Source organism: Symphalangus syndactylus, chromosome 6 (genome assembly GCF_028878055.3).
Source record: "Symphalangus syndactylus isolate Jambi chromosome 6, NHGRI_mSymSyn1-v2.1_pri, whole genome shotgun sequence".
Classification (NCBI taxonomy): Eukaryota; Metazoa; Chordata; class Mammalia; order Primates; family Hylobatidae; genus Symphalangus; species Symphalangus syndactylus.
This window is the reverse complement of record NC_072428.2, coordinates 92,968,904-92,989,788: the sequence shown is the minus strand read 5'-3', so window position 1 is coordinate 92,989,788 and position 20,885 is coordinate 92,968,904. Positions and strand designations below refer to the sequence as shown.

Sequence of the window (20,885 nt, the reverse complement as noted above, 5' to 3'; positions counted from 1 at the left end):
TGTTCTTCCCATCTGTACACCCACCTGTAGAGCTGTTGTGAAACTGCCTCTTAGGATTGGTGGAAACTCCTGTCCTGCTTTATTTGCTGAAATGCTTCTTAGAAGGTTCTAGTGGTTCTCAAATGGAATTAGAAATGAAGATCCCAATGGAAGACAGGGAAGTGATGGGCCAGACATCCAGCCATTTATAGAGCAAGATCAACATGGTAGGGGTATGGCACTGACACACAGAAGAAGTTTCTGATTAGGATAGTTTGGGAAGGCTGAGGTCAAGGTCTTCTTCCAGCATCAGGTTTTCTCTGATTCAGAAGGAAAGAAGCCAAAGGGCTCATGCTGGGTTTCCTATCCAGCAAATTGACCTTGTATTTAGTGAAAATTCCTCCAAAATCATGGCAGTAGTTTGACTGTTAGTCTTGGTTCTCACTCTCCTAAGTTTTGATCTTTTTCTTTTGCAGGAAATGGTATCAGGGACTACTTAACTTGATCACTTTTTAACCCAAGAGAAAAAGACCTTGAGGGCCATCTGTCTTATTAAAAATTATGAACAAAGGAACAGAAATAACATTTTAATTAATACTTCTCCCTTTCCTCTCATTTATACATTTTATTACATTAAAATCTATATAATCAAATTTGGTTTTAAAATATTGACAAAATACCAGTATATAGATATTACCTTGCTATTTTAGAAATATATTGGGTATGGTAGCTATTACTTTAATACTATTCTGTATGTTTATATATAGAATCACATGTAAAGTTTTTCTCACTCTTTCCTACAGAATTGGTGATATGGGACTAAAGCAATTTCTTGATGGTCCTGCAAGCATAAGGATAAGAGAGCTAAATTTAAGCAACTGTGTGCAGCTAAGTGATGCCTCTGTTATGAAACTATCTGAGCGGTATGATAAAACAGTCTTTTACATCATATCATTCGTATTGCATATTTGATAATAGGAGACATGAGACACCTAAAAGCAAAGATTTCATGACATTTGGGGGAACATCAGAGATGCCCAGAAGCTGGTTAAATGTTCAGTGAAACCATGCGAAAGACATTGAAGTCATAGATTGGACCAATTTTTAAATTATATTATTATATTTAAATTACATCTGAGAGGGAGTCGTTCCTGAAATGATGAATATCTAGATATGGGTGGCTTCCCTGTACTTTTTCAAGGAGATTTTCTCTAATCTCCCTTTTCAAGGAGATTATCTTTACTCCAGCATTTCCCAAGGGGTGTTCTGGCTGGTTAGTTTATTCTTGACTCCCCTCTTGTCAGAGATCTTGTACAATTCCTGTAGCAAACTTGTAAGGGATAAGTAGGGTTCTTAACTTGCACTTTTAGTGGTCATTCACTATGGTACTTACATGATAGTTTTTGATATGTGACATTTTTTCCTTATTAGAAATTGCAATATGAAACTAAATTACAGAAAGAAAGTCATATAATAATCTACTGCCCTTTCATGCAACTTTGTAATGTCAAATTACTTTCTACTTTTAGTCTTACTTTTATGTTGAGTAAAGGAAAATCTTTGCTTCAATACCATTTGTTTTCCCAAGATAGTTTTTATATGAAGAAATTGCTTACTGACAATATGATTGACAGCTAAAATTAATTCATGCTGCTTTCTTTTAGCTGCCCTAATTTAAACTACTTGAGTTTACGAAATTGTGAACATTTGACTGCCCAAGGAATTGGATATATTGTAAACATCTTTTCCTTGGTATCAATAGATCTCTCTGGAACAGACATCTCTAATGAGGTAAAAAAAATTCAAAACAGTACAATGACTTTTATTGTTTTCTATAATACAGTTATTTGCTATTTTGTAAATAATGGAGAGAACAATGATATGTTTTATTTCTTATTCTATTATAAAAGTTAAGTTTAGGGATATTGTTTCTAGAAGGGTGATAGAAAAGTTTCTTTGTGAATCAACAGTCATGTTTCTCTGTTTAAAAAATAGCAAAATACGGTATTTTGAAGAAAGTCATGACAGATAAGAGTATGTCATGATAATTTGAGATTTGTTTCATTATAGAAGTTTGGCCACTGTGGAGATAATATATGTTAGATGGCTTAACTATATTTTTCTTACGGATTGCACATTTAATGAGACTACCTGAATGCCTTGAGATCTAAGTCTTTAGTTCAAGACTAAACTCTAGAAATGGCCTCAACAAATCTACAAAAGGATATGGAATTCATTTCCTGCAAGCCGCTGATTGTATTCATTAGGGTTGAGACTCAGGCCACATCCATCTTATCCCTCTGGGACTGCCCCATTTACTAATCAAAAGGAGGATAACCCTGAGAGATTTGCCATGTTTCTGAAAGAAGTAAATGGGCTATAGTTATATAAGGAATATATGGACTTCTCTTGAAAATCCTGCATTTGGAGGGATATAGGAAGATAATATCTTATATGCTATATCCTTCCTATATAGGAGGGATATAGGAAGATATAGGGAGGTAAGGATCCCTCCTCCAACTGCTTGCTAAATCCCTATCATCCCTGAAATATCAACTGTCTATGAGGGCCTTCTCTGAGAAGCCCTACCTTGCAGGCAAGCAATGGAATTTCTCTGTTTGCATCTCCAGCCCCAGTGCATCCTTTAACATGAACTGTTTCTCTCTAGTTCTCACTGCATTGCAGACATCTGTTATGTGTTTATCCTTTGTCAACATTCGGTGGGGTCTTTTAAATGAAGGACTAGATCTGTTCATTGGCCTAGGTTCTTTCCTTTCTTTATCTATGAATGAACTCGGATTCAGCTTCCTTTCTGCTAGATGACCTCCTCTTCCCTTCCATATCATCCACAAGTGATATGAGATTGTGGGTAGGGAGCAGTACCATGGAGTCAACTCATTATGGCAGGGTCAGTGTCTGGTCTTCTCAATGTTGTCTTCTGTCCAAGCTGGAATTCACTGAGATGTACGAGGGCACGTTTGGTGTTTAGTTTCCCGTCCAGGTGGATCCCTGATGTCTCTTCCTTTTTCCAACTCCAAGGCCCCTTCAAGTCTTCAGGCTTCCCTGTCATGTCTGCCTTGCTCTGGGCTCCTCTGGGTCTTTCTGGATCATGGAGATCCTGTGAGGCTGTCTTAGGTCCACAGTCCTAGACACCTGCTGGAGACATTTTCTTGCTCCCACATCATGAATGTGTTTGCCCTCAAACTCATGAGTCACCCTCCCCTTGCTCTGCTACAGGGTGACTCACACAAGTCAACTAGATTCCATTGTTAGGGTTGGTGCTTGTGAGACATTTATGAGTTATTAAAGGGCCAGTAGAAGGGACATTCCAGGGTTTTCCTCTACCTTTCTTTGCATCATCATCATCAGCTGCATTTCCTTAGTGTTCTACTCCCCTCTGAACCACAGGCCTGCTGTGGTTCCAGCTTCCCTGAATGACCTCGGCCTCTGGGCATCAATAACATCATATCTTCCCATTGTCCTTCCAGCATAGGGACAGTAGTGGCTTCCTACTGCTGCTAAGTTCTAGATTTTGTCACTGTCCCATTTGGCTTCTCAGTTTCTCTACCACCTATATAGCCACTCCCCCATTAAAATTAAATCTCCTCAGTTTTGCATGCTCAGGGTTGTTTCTGCTTTTCCCATTGACTCTTAACTGATACAATGACGAGCACAAGAACACTCTGTCTTATTGCTTTTATCAACCCTACTGGGAAAGGTGGAATGGGTTCCCATCTACTTAGGCCCCCAAGCCTACCTGGGGGTTCCAACTTTCTCTCTAGCTGGATAGAGAGTGAGAAGGTCTACGACAGTCCCCCATATGATGAATTTCTCAACATTTGCTTCCCTCTGGCTCTCCTCTCCCCCTCCTCTTTTCCCCTGTCCTCTCCTTTCCTCCTCTCCCTTCTCATCTTCTTCCCCTCCACCTCCTCTCTCCCCTCTTCTCATATTTGCTCCTTTCCTTTTGACATAGATTCTTTTCCTAATCTGGGGGTGGAAAAAATGTTCCAACCGATTACATGGTTTTGAAAAATGTTATGCCCCAAGTCTTTCAGGGCTTGGGCTTTTGAAGCTTAAAGGCCCAGGATTTTTATCCTGTGTTCTTTTGTGAGAACCTTTTCGTGACACATAGGAGCAGAATCGCCAGCTGTTGTCTGAAGGGTCACAGAGTGACAAGAAGTAGAGAATCAAAGCACATTATAAAACACATCAGAATATAATTCCCCTACAGCACTTACCACAAGGCTGAAGTGCCTGGGGGAGTATTTGTTGACTGAATGGAGTAAAGGTTAAAATGCTTTATTTAGTTTTTAGCATTTGAGGAAAGCTCAGGTTTTATTTTTAAAGACTGTATATTAAAATTTTATCTACAGAGGACAAGTTAAAAACTTAGGAATATAGGCCAGGCACGATGGCTCATGCCTGTAATCCCGGCACTTTGGGAGACTGAGGCAGACGGGTCACTTGAGCCCAAGAGTTTGAGACCAGCCTGGGTAACATGATGAAACCCCATCTCTACAAAACATATAAAAATTAGCCAGGTGCGGTGATGTGCACCTATAGACCCAGCTACTCAGGAGGCTGAGAGGTGGGAGTATGGCTTGAGCCCAGAAAGTTGAGGCTGCAGTGAGCTGTGATTGTACCACTGCATTCCAGCCTAGGAAACCTGGGCAACAGAGTAAGATTCTGTCTCAAGAAAACAAAAAAACAAAAAATTTAGGAGTGTAGCCTCGAGTTCTAGTCTCTGTTTTTATTTTCTTCTGAAGCATATATGTAATTTAAGAGAACTGTAAATGGATATCTATGGGGAAGTATACTAATTGTTTTCTGCTAAAAGATTGAAAAAAAAAGTCTTCTGTTGTTTTCTTCCTCCAAGTCAGTTAAACTCTGATCTAAAAGGCAAATGATTGACAATTACAGTGCTACAACAGCTGATGAAGCTAACCTCAAACAGTCAAGTTAAAATGAGTCAGCCCGGATGTCAACTTGGGCAGCTAAACACCAGCCTGATTGATTATAGGTCTGAGTAAGTGCAAATTTGACTACAGATGTAACATTCAGGATTTAAACTCTGGAATGTTACAGATACCCACCAAAGATCAAATGTGACCAGTTGTGCCATTTGGGAGAAAATTTCCCGTGTTTTCTAATAATTATGTTCATTCTCAATTCTTAATGGTGAATTTTCAGTTAGAATCACACTACTCATTTAGTTAACAAGTATTTACTCCGACTACATTGTGGTCAGTGCTGAGAATACTGGAATGAACAAAACAGACATGATTCCTCTTCCTAGTACTTACCTTCTAGTGGGAAGACAGGAGTAGGGCGAGTGGTTACAAAGTATGATGAGTGTGAAAAACAGAGGGGAAAGCTAACCTGGCTCAGAGATTCTTCTCCCCAGAGAAGAAGGGGTGTTCTGTGAGCCAAAGAAGCAGCCTGCACAAAGGCATAGAGGTTTAAAAGTGTGAGATATCAAGAAACCCACCCATTTGGATATGGCCTGTTGGCGAGAAGTCTGGTGAAAGATGATGTTTGAGAGGTAGACAGGGGTCAGGTCATTGAGGCCCAGAGGCCACATTAAGGAATTTGATCCTGCTCTTTGGGCCGTGGAAGGACATTCAGTATTGTCAGTTAGAACAGTAACATGGTCAGATTTATATTCTGAAAAGGTCACTTCTATCTGCTAGACAGATATGGGAATCATAGATGCATAGTGACCAATTATCAAGTAGTCATCCAGGTGAAAAGTTATGAACGCCTGTGTTAGGGAGAGGGCAGTAAGCATGTAGCAAAGTCAGCACAGTTGGGAGACACTGAGGAAGAAGAAACAACGAGATAGAGCTCAACTGAATGTGAGGATAAGGAAGAGAGGAAGCGAATCAAGGATGGCACCAGATTTTTGGCTTGAGCATCTGCATAAAGGATGGTGTGTCTTCTTGAGCTGTGTCCCTTACACAGTCAGGGAGCAGGTTTGCTGCAGGTTGGGAAAACGAACATGTTTAGTTTGATTCACTTGCAAGACAGCTTTATAGAGATGTTGCTCAGGAAACTAATTGAAATTCACACCTCAAAAGTAGAAGAGCTCTTTGGGGTTGGAGAGGCTAAAGGGACATTGTGTTCTGATCAGCAAAGGCAAAAATCCAGATATTTAGAAATCCAGAAAGATGTTTATTGGAGAGAGCTAACTTAAATGGGGGAAGCGAAGAGGAGGACACAGTTATTTCAAGATTTATATGTTTCTTATAATAATCTTATTCTCCTCAGTTATTCCTTTTGTGGAAAATAGTGAATCATTTATTGTATCATCCATGAATAAAAGTTGTTTAGGAAGTTACCTACCAAGCACATATTAGGGAAAGAGGAAATATGTCAATTTTCCTCTTCTAATATAAACAGGATAGGGTTTCTAAGTGGGAGAAATAGCTTACTAATGTGATAATATCTTAAGGTATCTTTAGAAATCTTTAATCTCCTGTAGCTTTTCAAAATGTTCACTTAAATGGGCTATTATTCATTCCCTTCCTGCTCCAGAGGATTATTTGAATATGAGGTTATATCTCCATGTATGTGGGAAAATATTTCCTGCTAGTTAATTGGATTATCATTTACTAAAGACCACAGGATCCATGGTGAGGGTAGTTCAGTCTGTTACTTAAGTTGCCTTAGTCACCGCCATATTTGTTGTTTAAAGGAAAAGTGAGTCACAGCAGTGTCCCAGACAGTGTGCTTAGACAGTGGTTTAAGAAGACTCTTTCATTTGCTTGATTTTCAGAATTTTTTATTATGAGTACAAGATCTCGAGCGCCTGTTATGGAAGTAATCTCCTGGAGTCCCCTCACTGAAATATCAGATCCACAAAGACTGAAACTTTGTTTTCCCAGAACCCTGGGAAGTAGTAGGCACTAGATTAATTGCTCATTGAATGAAGGAAAAAAATGCTAGGCTCTAGGATTAACAAATGTGAGTAAGACCTATTTTCTGCAGCCCAATTTGGAAGGGTGGGTGTGGGGAATTTAGATGTGATGGGGCAGGCATAGTGATAGAGGTGAGGAGAGGAAAGGATCTCTTAATTCAGCCTGCCCAACACAGAAGCATGTGAATGTATCCTTGTTCAAGGAACTTGATGTAGCTTAGTCCTGCTAGAATACACTACATAAAAAAGAAATATCATGGAGGGAATGTCATGCTGTGTCAAGGAGATTGGACTTGAACCAATGGGTGATGTGTAGGGGAGTCATAGTCATAGTCAGCCTTCCATTTTAGGTAGATTATTTGGGTTGTTCTCTGGGGGACAGACTGAAGAGGAGAAGGACTGGGGGCAGGGAGGCAAATAGGTATTTTAGTAGTTAAAGGAAGAGATGAGGAGTTCTTGAACTAGGTCAGAGGATAGAACAAGCATGGAAAGGACATATTAAAGAATGTTTAGTAGCTAAAACCGAAAGAACTTGGTGATTGATTATTGTGGAAAATAAGGACTTCGGTGGAGGGATGGGAGGATAAGAATTGACTTAAAAGTTCTGGCTTTGGAATAAAAAAATTAAAAATTGGCCAGGTGTGGTGGCTCACGCCTGTAATCCCAGCATTTTGGGAGGCTGAGGAGGGCAGATCACTTGAGCTCAGGAGTTCAAGACCAGCTTGGCCAACGTGACACAACCCCATCTCTACAAAAACACAGAAAAAAAAAAAAAATTAGCCAGGCATGGTGGCATGCGCCTGTAGTCCCAGCTACCTGGGGGGCTGAGGTGGGAAGATCACTTGAGCCCAGAAGGTCAAGGCTGCCGTGAGCCGAGATTGTACCACTGCACTCCAGCCTGGGTGACAAAGTGAGACCCTGTCTTAAAAAAAAAAAAATTAAAAAAAATTTTTTTAAATCTGGCTTTGGGTGGATGGAGGTCCCACCTCTGAAAAGATAGGTAATATAGGAGAAATAACAGATTTTGAGAGAAAAATGATTTTAGTTTTATCAGATTGAGTTAGAATCTGTGGGATATTCAGGCCAAAGGATTGGGAGAGAAATGATTACCAGACCTGCAGATGGGGGAGTCATTCTCATGGAGGTGTGAATGTGGCCAAGATCCTCAAGGAGAGCGTAGGGGCATGAGGAGAAATGTACTCCCAGGAAGAACATAGCAGAACATCAGTGTTTAAGGAGTGGAAAGAAGAAGATGAATCCATGAAGGAGACTAAAGAAAGAAGGTCAAAAAGATTGTAAGAGAACCAGGTGATATAGTCAAGTGTGGAGTGTAATGGGAATAACAACAGTGTCTAATAAAACCGAGAAATTAAATCACAGAAAGATGAAAATTAAAGAAAGAAAATTTTTTTTAGAGACAGGGTCTCACTCTGTCCCCCAGGCTAGAATGCAGTGGCACCATCAAAACTTACTGCAGCCTCGACCTCCTGGGCTGAAGCAATACTACTGCTTCAGCCTCCTGAGTAGCTGGGACTATAGGCAAGTGCCACTACACCCAGCTATGACCAAAATTTGAAAGAACAGTTACTGTTAGTTAAAGAAACCCTTGTCTACCACTCCAGGACCACCTCATGCCCCTGCTCTGCTCATTTCCTTTCCCTCAGCCACACTGCTTTCATTTAGCTCTCCAAACAAGCCAAATCCCTTCCTACCTCAGGACCTTTCTGTATGTTACACCTCCTGCCTGGGTCTGCGACTCCTTCCATTCTTCATGTGCCTGGGTAGGGGCAGATGCTGAGCAAGTAATCACTGATGATAATGACAAAAAAGCATCTTGACTCTTGACATAAGTTAATAGTGCCAATTTTTATATTTATCACATTATTTTTTCTTTTATAAATATTGGTCATGCTGTCCATAATTATCAGAAAATCACACTTCTCAATCTAGATCATTTCAAGGCAATATCAATGGGTTTGTATTATGGATTCATTCTTTAAGAAAACATAAATCATATGGTGATGTTAATGTCTCTAGATTTTTAAAAAATAAGTGTTGTTTAGTTCCTAATGTGCTGTATATTATCTCTGCCACATTACAGCATAGTTCCCTAGAGAAGTGTTACCTATTACTATTATCACAGTAATAATGGGTCTTAAATTACTGATAGCATACAGATTATTTTCAAATTGAATTGCAAAAAGAAGAACTCTAATTGAATATTGGCATGCCATTTCCATGTTAGTTTTTATTGTATGTTACAAGGCTATCTAGTTTCAGCTATTTCTAGCCAAAAAATCTATTACTAAATACTATACTAGAGTAGAAAGAAGCCAATGTGAGAACTTTAATAGTCATTGGTAGAGTCTAATCATCTCTTGTAACTGCGCATCTGCCTCCTCTCCATCCCCACTGCCCCTGACTTAGTTCAAGCACTATTTCTCGTACTCACCTTTGCTGCAGTGTTAGCTTCCAGCATGCAAATCTGAGTCTGTCTATAAAAACAGACACACAGACCAGTGGAACAGAATAGAGAAACCAGAAATAAGCCCACACATTCACAGCGAGCTGATTTTTGAAAAAGGCACCAAGAACACACATTGGGGAAAGAACATTCTCTTTAATAAATGGTGCTTGGAAACCTGGATAGCTACATGCAGAAGAATGGAACTAGATTCCTATCTCTCACCATATACAAAAATCAACTCAAAATGGGTTAAGGACTTAAATGTAAGAGCCAGAAATATGAAACTATTTGAATAAAGAATAGACGAAACACTTTAGGACATTGGTTTGGGCAAAGACTTTTTTGGATGGTACATCGAAAACACAGGCAACAAAAGAAAAAAATTAGACAAATGGTATTACATCAACCTAAAAAGCTTCTGTACAGCAAAGGAAACAGCAGAGTGAAGAGACCACCTATGGAATGGGAGAAAATATTTACAAACTATGCTTACCTGACCAAGGGTTCCATATCCAGAGTATACAAGGAACTCAAACAACTCAATAGCAGAAAAACAAATAATCCAATGGGCAAAAGACTTGAATAGATATTTCTCAAAAGAAGACACACATGTATACGGCCAACAAGTACATGAAGAAATACTCAACATCATTAACACCAGGGAAATACAAATCAAAACTGCAATGAGCTATTATTGCCTCACACCAGTTAGAATGGCTATTATCAAAAAGCAAAAAGTAACAAATGCAGGCGAGGATGTGCAGAAAGGGGAGCTCTTATAGACTCTTGATGGAAATTACAATTAGTACAGCCATTATGGAAAACATTATCGAGGTTCCTCAAAAAATTAATAATAGAACTATCATATGTTCTGGCAATCCCACTACTTGGTATATATACAAAGGAAACGAAATCAAGCCAGACACAGAGGCTCATGCCTGCAATCCCAGCACTTTGGGAGGCCAAGGCAGGCGGATCAGGAGTTCAAGACCAGCCTGGCCAACATGGCGAGACCTCGTCTCTACTAAAAATACAAAAATTAGCTGGACATGGTGGTGCACACCTGTGATCCCAGCTACTTGGGAGGCTGAAGCATGAGCACTGCCTGAACCCAGGAGGCAGAGGTTGCAATGAGTCCAGATAGTGCCACTGCACTCCATCCTGAGTGAGACTATCTCAAAAACAAAACAAAACAAAAAAAAAACCACAAAGGAAATGAAATCAGTATGTCAAAGAGATATCTGCACTCCCAAGTGCACTGCAGCCAATATATACAATCAACCTAAGTGTCCATCAATGGATGAATGGATTAAAAAATGTGATATATATATATGCACAATAGAATACTATTCAGCCCAAAAAAGAGTGAAATCTTTTCATTTGTGACAACGTGGATGAACCTAAAGGACATTGTGTTAAGTGAAATAATCCAAGCACAGAAAGACAAATATCTCATGATCTCACTCATATGCGGAATCTAAAAAAGGGATCTCATAGAAGTAGAGAGGAGAATAATGGTTACCAGAGGCTGGGGAGGGAGTGGTGAGGGGAGATGAGGAGAGGTTGGTCAATAGGTACAAAGTTACAATGAGATAGGAGGAATAAGTTCTGGTGTTCTGTTGCACAGTGGGGTGACTATAGTTAACAATAATGTATTATTATATATTTCAAAGTAGCTAGAAGAAAGGATTCTAAATGTGCTCACCACAAAGAAATGATCAATGAGGTGATAGATACACTAATTACTCTGATTTGATCATTACACAATGAATGTCTACATGTGTTGAAACATCACACTGTATCCCATAAATGGGCACAATTATTTTGTGTCAGTAAAAAACAAAACTTAAAAAATACCTGGCCGGGCACGGTGGCTCACGCCTGTAATCCCAGCACTTTGGGAGGCTGAGGCGGGTGGATCACAAGATCAGGAGATCGAGACCATCCTGGCTAACACGGTGAAACCCCATCTCTACTAAAAATACAAAAAAATTTAGCCAGGCATGGTGGCGGGCGCCTGTAGTCCCAGCTACAGGAGGCTGAGGCAGGAGAATGGTGTGAACCCGGGAGGTGGAGCTTGCAGTGAGCCGAGATTGCGCCACTGCACTCCAGCCTGGGCGACACAGCAAGACTCTGTCTCAAAAAAAAAAAAAAAAAATATATATATATATATATACACACGTGTATATATATATATATATACACGTATATATATATACACACGTGTATATATATATATATGTATGTCTGAACCTGTCACTCCCTGGCTCAGAGTTCCTTGGGGACTCCACACTGCTTCCAGTACCAATGGGCTGGTGGACCAAGCTCTTCCTGAGGCGGCCCTTCGCCACCCCTACAGCCCTATTTCCAGCTGACTCCTGCCTCTCATCCTCAGCTCCAGAGACACAGAACTGACTCTCCTACAGCTCCTCAAACATGCCGTGTTCTTGTTTCCCCATCTGTACAAGTTATTCCCTCTGTCTGAAACACCTTCTGCCCTACTTGTCCACCTAGTAAATTCTTCTTTTTTTTTTGTTTGTTTAGGTTTTTTTGGATACAGTCTTTTGTGTCACTTAGTCCAGTGTGCAGTGGCATCATCATAGCTCACTGCAGCCTCAACCTTCTGGGCTCAAGCGATCCTCCTGCCTCAGCCTCCCAAGTAGCTGGGACTATAGGCACATAGCATCACAACTGGCTGATTTTTCTTTTTTTTTTTTTATTATTATACTTTAGGTTTTAGGGTACATGTGCACAATGTGCAGGCTTGTTACATATGTATCCATGTGCCATGTTGGTTTGCTGCACCCATTAACTCGTCATTTAGCATTAGGTATATCTCCTAATGCTGTCCCTCCCCCCTCCCCCCACCCCACAACAGTCCCTGGAGTGTGATGTTCCCCTTCCTGTGTCCATGAGTTCTCGCTGTTCAATTCCCACCTATGAGTGAGAACATGCAGTGTTTGGTTTTTTGTCCTTGCGATAGTTTACTGAGAATGATGATTTCCAGTTTCATCCATGTCCCTACAAAGGACATGAACTCATCATTTTTTATGGCTGCATAGTATTCCATGGTGTATATGTGCCACATTTTCTTAATCCAGTCTAGCATTGTTGGACATTTGGGTTGGTTCCAAGTCTTTGCTATTGTGAATAGTGCCACAGTAAACATATGTGTGCATGTGTCTTTATAGCAGCATAATTTATAGTCCTTTGGGTATATACCCAGTAATGGGATGGCTGGGTCAAATGGTATTTCTAGTTCTAGATCCCTGAGGAATCACCGCACTGACTTCCACAATGGTTGAACTAGTTTACAGTCCCACCAACAGTGTAAAAGTGTTCCTATTTCTCCACATCCTCTCCAGCACCTGTTGTTTCCTGACTTTTTAATGATGGCCATTCTAACTGGTGTGAGATGGTATCTCATTGTGGTTTTGATTTGCATTTCTTTGATGGCCAGTGATGATGAGCATTTTTTCATGTGTTTTTTGGCTGCATAAATGTCTTCTTTTGAGAAGTGTCTGTTCATGTCCTTTGCCCACTTTTTGATGGGGTTGTTTGTTTTTTTCTTGTAAATTTGTTTGAGTTCATTGTAGATTCTGGATATTAGCCCTTTGTCAGATGAGTAGGTTGTGAAAATTTTCTCCCATTTTGTAGGTTGCCTGTTCACTCTGATGGTAGTTTCTTTTGCTGTGCAGAAGCTCTTTAGGTTAATTAGATCCCATTTGTCAATTATGGCTTTTGTTGCCATCGCTTTTGGTGTTTTAGACATGAAGTCCTTGCCCATGCCTATGTCCTGAATGGTATTGCCTAGGTTTTCTTCTAGGGTTTTTATGGTTTCAGGTCTAACATGTACGTCTTTAATCCATCTTGAATTAATTTTTGTATAAGGTGTAAGGAAGGGATCCAGTTGCAGCTTTCTACATATGGCTAGCTAGTTTTCCTAGCACCATTTATTAAATAGGGAATCCTTTCCCCATTTCTTGTTTTTGTCAGGTTTGTCAAAGATCAGATAGTTGTAGATATGTGGCATTATTTCTGAGAGCTCTGTTCTGTTGCATTGATCTATGTCTCTGTTGTGGTACCAGTACCATGCTGTTTTGGTTACTGTAGCCTTGTAGTATAGTTTGAAGTCGGGTAGTGTGATGCCTCCAGCTTTCTTCTTTTGGCTTAGGATTGACTTGGCGATGCGGGCTCTTTTTTGGTTCCATATGAACTTTAAAGTAGTTTTTTCCAATTCTGTGAAGAAAGTCATTGGTAGCTTGATGGAGATGGCATTGAATCTATAAATTACCTTGGGCAGTATGGCCATTTTCACGATATTGATTCTTCAACCCATGAGCATGGAATGTTCTTCCATTTGTTTGTATCCTCTTTTATTTCATTGAGCAGTGGTTTGTAGTTCTCCTTGAAGAGGTCCTTCACATCCCTTGTAAGTTGGATTCCTAGGTATTTTATTCTCTTTGAAGCAATTGTGAATGGGAGTTCACTCATGATTTGGCTCTCTGTTTGTCTGTGATTGGTGTACAAGAATGCTTGTGATTTTTGTACATTGATTTTGTATCCTGAGACTTTGCTGAAGTTGCTAATCAGCTTAAGAGATTTTGGGCTGAGACGATGGGGTTTTCTAGATATACAATCATGTCATCTGCAAACAGGGACAATTTGACTTCCTCTTTTCCTAATTGAATACCCTTTATTTGCTTCTCTGGCCTGATTGCTCTGGCCAGAACTTCCAGCACTATGTTGAATAGGAGTGGTGAGAGAGGGCATCCCTGTCTTGTGCCAGTTTTCAAAGGGAATGCTTCCAGTTTTTGCCCATTCAGTATGATATTGGCTGTGGGTTTGTCATAGATAGCTCTTATTATTTTGAGATACGTCCCATCAATACCTAATTTATTGAGAGTTTTTAGCATGAAGAGTTGTTGAATTTTGTCAAAGGCCTTTTCTGCATCTATTGAGATAATCATGTGGTTTTTGTCTTTGGTTCTGTTTATATGCTGGATTACATTTATTGATTTGCATATGTTGAACCAACGACTGGCTGATTTTTCAATTTTTCTTTTGTAGAGATGGGGTCTTGCTATGTTCCCCGGGCTGGGCTGAAACTCCTGGGCTCAAGTGATCCTCTTGCCTTGGCCTTCCAAAGTGTTGAGATGATAGGCGTCAGCTGTCATGCCTGGCCTTGCTTATCTCTTAAGTTTCAGCTGTGGGGAAGCTTTCCTAGAATTTCTGGGCAGGCTTAGGATCTCCTTCTTTGTATTTCCACTGCACTTTGTATATGTCTCTACTGAAGCAATCAGCTCGTTATATTCCAGTATCTGTTCCATGCCTGTCTCCCTATGGCACTGTAAGCTTCCCAAGAGCAGAGACTGGACCATCCCATCTTTGGGATGCCTAGCAAGATGCCTAGTTCATAAGAGGCACACAGAATGTTTGATCAATGAGTGAATGAATGAATCTGGCACCATTTCCTTCCTCTTCACCAAACACTTAAGGCTTCTTTAAATTCCACATTGTCTCAGCTATGCTCTGGGCTGGAGTGGAAGCACTTACAGCTGCGTGTCTTTATCCGATGATACACTTGCAAGAGACCACCCATCTGCATGGAACACACACACAAATAAAGCCTGAATCCAGTGAAGCAAAACCTCTAAAGCAGGAAACAAATGAAATCACTTGGGATTCAAGAAATAGGAAGAATGAGAGTTGAAAGGAAGCACGGTAGTTCAGAGACAAATGGATTTGCCATGGATTTTCAAAAAGCACATAAAAAGAAGTCTGTCTGGTTATGGGCTTTTGTTTTTTTTTCATGTGGAGCTGGACCTCTCCTAGTCCTCCTCAGGCCCTTCTCTCCAGCCAGTGGCTTTATATGACTCCGCTGGTCCCATCAAGCTAGTGATAGTGGTTCCTTCTCACAGAGGTTATGGTCCGTTGTCTCCTGTTTCTAGCAAAGGGCCTACTAAAAACACTGCAAACAGAAGTGACCAACTTGAGCCTGTCACTTCCCTCAAGATGGATCTTTGGCAGCATGACTCTCCTCTCTACCTCCATCAGGTAGGAGGCAAGCAGTCTCAAGGCAAGTTGATCTACTTCCAGGTAACAGAGATGCCAATTTTCTTCCTTCTATAGATTCACAATACAGAATCTATGTCTGTGTGGTGATCAAAGCTTGCTTTCCTTTAGACTTGTAGGTCAATAAATTAGGTCAGAGAGGTTGATACATTTTAAAAAGAAATATGATTACAAAATTCATACTAACAATTGATTAAGTAGAACTAAACAAAAATAATTGAGAAGACTAGCAGTTGCAACTACTGAGGAAGCTGATGCTGGAGGATCCCTTGATCCCAGCAGTTTGAGATCAGCTTGGGTGATATAGCGAGACACTGTCTCTTAAAAATTAAAATAAAATAGGCTGGGCACAGTGGCGCACCCCTGTAATCCCAGCACTTTGGGAGGCCAAGGCAGGCAGATCACAAGTTCAAGAGATTGAGACCACCCTGCCCAACATGGTGAAACCCCGTCTCTACTAAAGAAAAACCAAAAATTAGCCAGGTGTGGTGGCGCATGCCTGTAGTCCCAGCTACTTGGGAGGCTGAGGCAGGAGGATTGCTTGAATCCGGGAGGCAGAGGTTGCAGTGAACCAAGATCGCGCCACTGCACTCCAGCCTGGTGACAGAGCAAGACTCCGTCTCAAACAAAAACAAAAACAAACAAACAAAAAACACAAAAATAAGTAAAATAATTGAGAAGAAAAGGTACATTATATTTATAAAATCATAATTACTAACTAGAGTAGAAAAGGGAAGATCGCTTGGGAGATGAAGAGAAATTTTTGAGAACATTGTACATGACAGTATTATCAGTGAATTTAGAAAGAGGATGTGCTAATTGAGATAATACATATTTCCAACTATAACTTTTGTTCTTTATTTCTGAAAGAATGTGGTATGCAATACCAAACAGAGCAAATCTTTCAGAAAGAAGCATGTGAAATGTAAATCCTGATTCAAAGAATTCCAAACAGAAATGCATTTCATCCAAAAATTCTGAGAGTATGCCAGCAAGATAAGAGAAAATTGAGTCCGTATAAATAGATAATTTTATAAGTAGACCAATTCACTCAACAAACATTTACTCATTGTCAACTATATATCATACACATTGTTAAGTTCTGGGAGTACCAAACTGAAAGAGTACTGGTCTCAAGGTACAGTCTAATGGCAAAATAACAATAACAAGAAAAGCAACACTACTGTATAGTTAAAGGGTACTAAAAGCATGAAATCAGAGTATGGGTTCATATCTTGGCTGGTGCCACAGCACTTTGGGACCACAGGCAAGTTACTCAATTTCTCTGTGCCTCCATTTCCTTCTCTTTAAAATGGTGATTATAATATTACCTACCTCACAGTGTTGTTATGAGGATTAAGTAAGGCAATGCATGTAAGCTGGCACATGGCAAGCACTATATGCATCTTAGTGAGTATTTATTTGAATTATGACATAATGAGATTTGTTTGCTGAAAAGGAGATGGAGGCATTGCACCACAACAGCACAATTGAGTTAGAAAATGAACACTTGGCTGGGCGTGGTGGCTCACACCTGTAATCCCAGCACTTTGGGAGGTCAAGGCGGGTGGATTACCTGAGGTCAGGAGTTCGAGACCAGCCTAGCCAGCATGGTGAAAGCCCATCTCTACTAAAAATACAAAAATTAGCTGGTCTTGGTGGCGGGTGCCTGTAATCACAGCTATTTGGGAGGCTGAGCCAGGAAAATTGCTTGAACCCAGGAGGTGGAGGTTGCAGTGAGCCAAAATCACATCATTGCACTCCAGCCTGGGCGACAAGAGCAAGACTCCGTCTTAAAAAAAAAAAAATGAACGCTTGTTTCTGTTGTCTCTGTGGAGGAGTCAAGGGAAGCTTTTCAGCTTTTGAGGTGCAGCTGAAAGCTGGAGGAAGAAGCAGGTGATAAGGCCTGGAGGCATAAGGAGGGTTATGTGTTGGGATTCACAGATGACTCAGTGCTGTCAGAGCATGGCCAGAGAAGAGAGGGGATGTGGTGGGAGATGAGGCTGGAGAAAGAGATGGAGGGCAGAATGTGGGTGGCCTTGAGTGCCCTGCACAGCAATTCAGGCTACATGCAGTATGCAGTAGGAGCCATTGAAGAACTCTGAGTAGAAGAACAGGACAGATTTGTGCACAAGAAACATAACTCTGGTGGCAGTGTGGATGATCTACTGAAGAAGGGATGAGCAATTGCAATGATAGCTAGAAATAATGAGGTTTTGATAGTGGCGGCAGAGGGGGCAGATTTGGGAGATATTTAGGAGGTGGCATTGGTAGGGCTTAGTGATTGGCTGAATATGGGGAACAGGGAGGCAGAGAGGAGACATAGACAATGCTCAGGTTTTTTATTTGGTCAGTTGTGAACATGGTGGTGCCACAAACCAGGAAAATAATCTAGGAGAGCGATTAGGGCATGGAGACAAGATACTGAATTCCATTTTGGACATGTTTAATACTAGTACTAGCACATCTCTCTAAACTATGGGCCCCTTTGATTCTGGGTGACAGAGAAGACAAACACCCATCTGACCTTTGGAATCTTTGTTTTTGTTTTGTTTTACTTTGCTTTGTTTTCCTCAGGATATCTGGAACCATAGGAATTCAGTGTGTTCAAATTCAAGCATTTCTGAAAGAAAACTTATACAAGGATTTTCAATACCATCCCCCTTCAATTTTATCCCCTCTATCACAGCAAAAACTTATACTCTGTTTTATCCTTAAAAACAAACAAAAAAGGCATGAAAGAAGCCTTCTTATGTTTACTGACTGTCGGGGGCCTTTTTAGATTTCCCATGATCAATACCCCCAATAACTACATCCTGGAGTCCTGGGTGCCCCATTCCATCTTATTTCATAGAGTGCATTTTCCAGTATCCTGAATTCAAATATCAAATACCCTAGGTTATGTAAATTTCTCATATAGAGAAATTGGAGCCCTATAAAGAGGGTCATAAAGGTACAAAATGCAGAGGAAGGAGCCATTGTATGTAAATCAAAGGAAAGTCCATTGCGAGCATTCATCTTTCACAGACTCCTGACTGAAGCTAGCAGAAAGAATAGGAAGAGCTCAATGAAATCTCATGGCTTCCAGTTTGAATTCTAGTCCTCTGAAAGTAACAGTGCTGAGTTAGAGGTGCCTATGACACATTCAGATGTCTAGTTATCAGTTAGAGAACAAGATCTGTAGCTCAGGAGAGAGATCTGGGCTAGATCTAGAAATGGCTGAAGTGGTCAAAGCCATGGATGAGAGACAGAAAGAGAAGAGAAGGTCAAGTTCCAAGCTCCAGGGAACATCAGTATGTATTGAATAGATTTGGAAGATGAACCTACAAAGGAAACTGAAAACGAACATCCAGAGAAGTCGGTGGAGAAAGAAGTCAGAGTAATATCATGAGAAACAAGGAAGATGCTATTTCAAAAAGCAGGGGATAGTCAGCAGAGTCAAGCTTCAAAGCCGGATCAAGTAATATGAAGATAGGGCAGTATCCATCAATTTTTGTAAAATAAAACTTTTCGTCTATGTATATAATACTTGTACATGTTAACATTCATAGCTGAGTACTTTGCTTGAATATTAGTGCATTTGTGCTGATAGTTTGTTTAGAATAGAAAGTAAACTAACCAGAACTGTGTGGCTTTGTATAAAGAAATAAAGCCTAGTGTAAATATTTTATATAATTCTTTGTTGATATACTAAAATATTCAATAACAGACACATACTGGGTTTTTCCTCCGAATTACGCTATTTTCACAAACACTAATAATACAAAAAGAAATATGGATAATGAAAAAACATATTCATATCATTGCCCACCCTCCAAAATGTCCATTTCTTTTCTTTTCTTTTTTTTTTTTTTTTTGAGACGGAATCTCCCTTTGTTGCCCAGACTGGAGTGCAGTAGTGCAATCTCAGCTCACTGCAACCTCCGCCTCCTGGGTTCAAGCAATTCTTCTGCCTCAGCCTCCCGAGTAGCGGGGACTACAGGCATGTACCACTATGCCTGGCTAATTTTTGTATTCTTATTAAAGACGGGTTTCACCACATTGGCCAGGCTGGTCTCGAACTCCTGACCTCGTGATCCACCCACCTTGGCCTCCAAAAGTGCTGGGATTACAGGTGTGAGCCACTGCGCCCTGCCCAAAATGTCTATTTCTTTTAATACACATATACATACACTATACACACACATATGCAGATGTGATTTTTTTTTTTTTTGGAGACACAGTCTCACTCTGTCATCCAGGCTGGAGTGCAGTGGCACGATCTTGGCTCGCTACAGCTTCTGCCTCCTGGGTTCAAGCAATTCTCCTGCCTCATCCTCCTGAGTAGCTGGGATTACAGGCACCTGCCACCATGCCCGGATAATTTTTGTATTTTTAGTAGAGATGGGGTTTTGCCATGTTGGCCAGGCTGGTCTTGAACTCCTGACCTCAGGTGATCCACCTGCCTTTGCCTCCCAAAGTGCTGGGATTACAGGCATGAGCCACCGCGCCCGACCTGCAGATGTAATTTTGTGTACTGCTTTTTGAACCTAAGTATGTTACTATATATTCTTTATAACAAACACTTCTCATGTTTGCAGAATATTCTGTGTGTACTATAACATCTCAACAAATTACTTTTTAAATAAAAAGGGGTAAATATACCTCTTCTAATAAAGAAATCTATGGTAGTCATCTTCTGAACCAAGTGGCCCAACAGCATCACCAGTTGTGGAACAACTGGACATATGTGCCTCCCAATAGGATGCTATAATAATTCAGGAGTATTTTTGCAAAAAAAGTTTACCTTGAATCTAATCGTAAGGAACAATTAGACAAATCCAGAATGTGAGACATTCTGCATAATAACTGGCCTAGACCCTTAAAAAAAGTCAATGTTTTAAAAGAAAAATTTAAAGAAAAAAAGACTAAAAAGACATGACAACCAAATCCAATGCACAAATTGGGTCTTGGATACAAAAAAATTTGAATGTTGACTTTGTACTAGATATTATGGTATTACTGTTAATTTTCTTGGGTGTCATAATACTATATATGTCTATACTATATATACATAATAGTACATAGTTACATAGGAAAATGTCCTTATTCCTAAGGAGATGCACATGAAATATTTAGGGATAAAGCATCATGATATCTGAAACTTATTTTGAAGTAGTTCAGGGAAATTTATGTATATTTGTGTGTATATATATGTGTGTGTATATATATAACTATACATATAAACTATGCATATGTATATAAAATTATATTCATACATATATATGAATAAAATATGTATGTTCATATACACACTCAACTAAATAAATGTGGCAAAATGTTTATAATTGGTGAATTTATGTAAAGTGTATGTCAGTATTCTTTATAACCATTCTTTAAACCTTTCTGTACACTTGAATATTTTCAAAATAGAGAGTTGGGGAAGCATGTTTTCTGTTTACGTTGGTG

General features: G+C 40.0%; 1 protein-coding gene across 13 annotated transcripts in view; it reads left to right on the top strand.

Annotated features, from left to right (window-relative positions):
• Positions 1–20,885, top strand: part of FBXL13 (F-box and leucine rich repeat protein 13) — a 304,098-nt gene that overhangs the window by 212,093 nt on the left and 71,120 nt on the right. For all 13 annotated transcript variants that reach the window (XR_008658536.2, XR_008658544.2, XR_008658541.2 and 10 more), the window contains 2 exons: positions 783–902; positions 1,644–1,770. Coding sequence is in view for 1 of the 13 variants with exons in the window: in XM_055283477.2 (XP_055139452.1) it covers positions 783–902; positions 1,644–1,770 (247 nt within the window). In the remaining 12 variants the exon portion in view is untranslated. The remainder of the gene's footprint in view (positions 1–782; positions 903–1,643; positions 1,771–20,885) is intronic.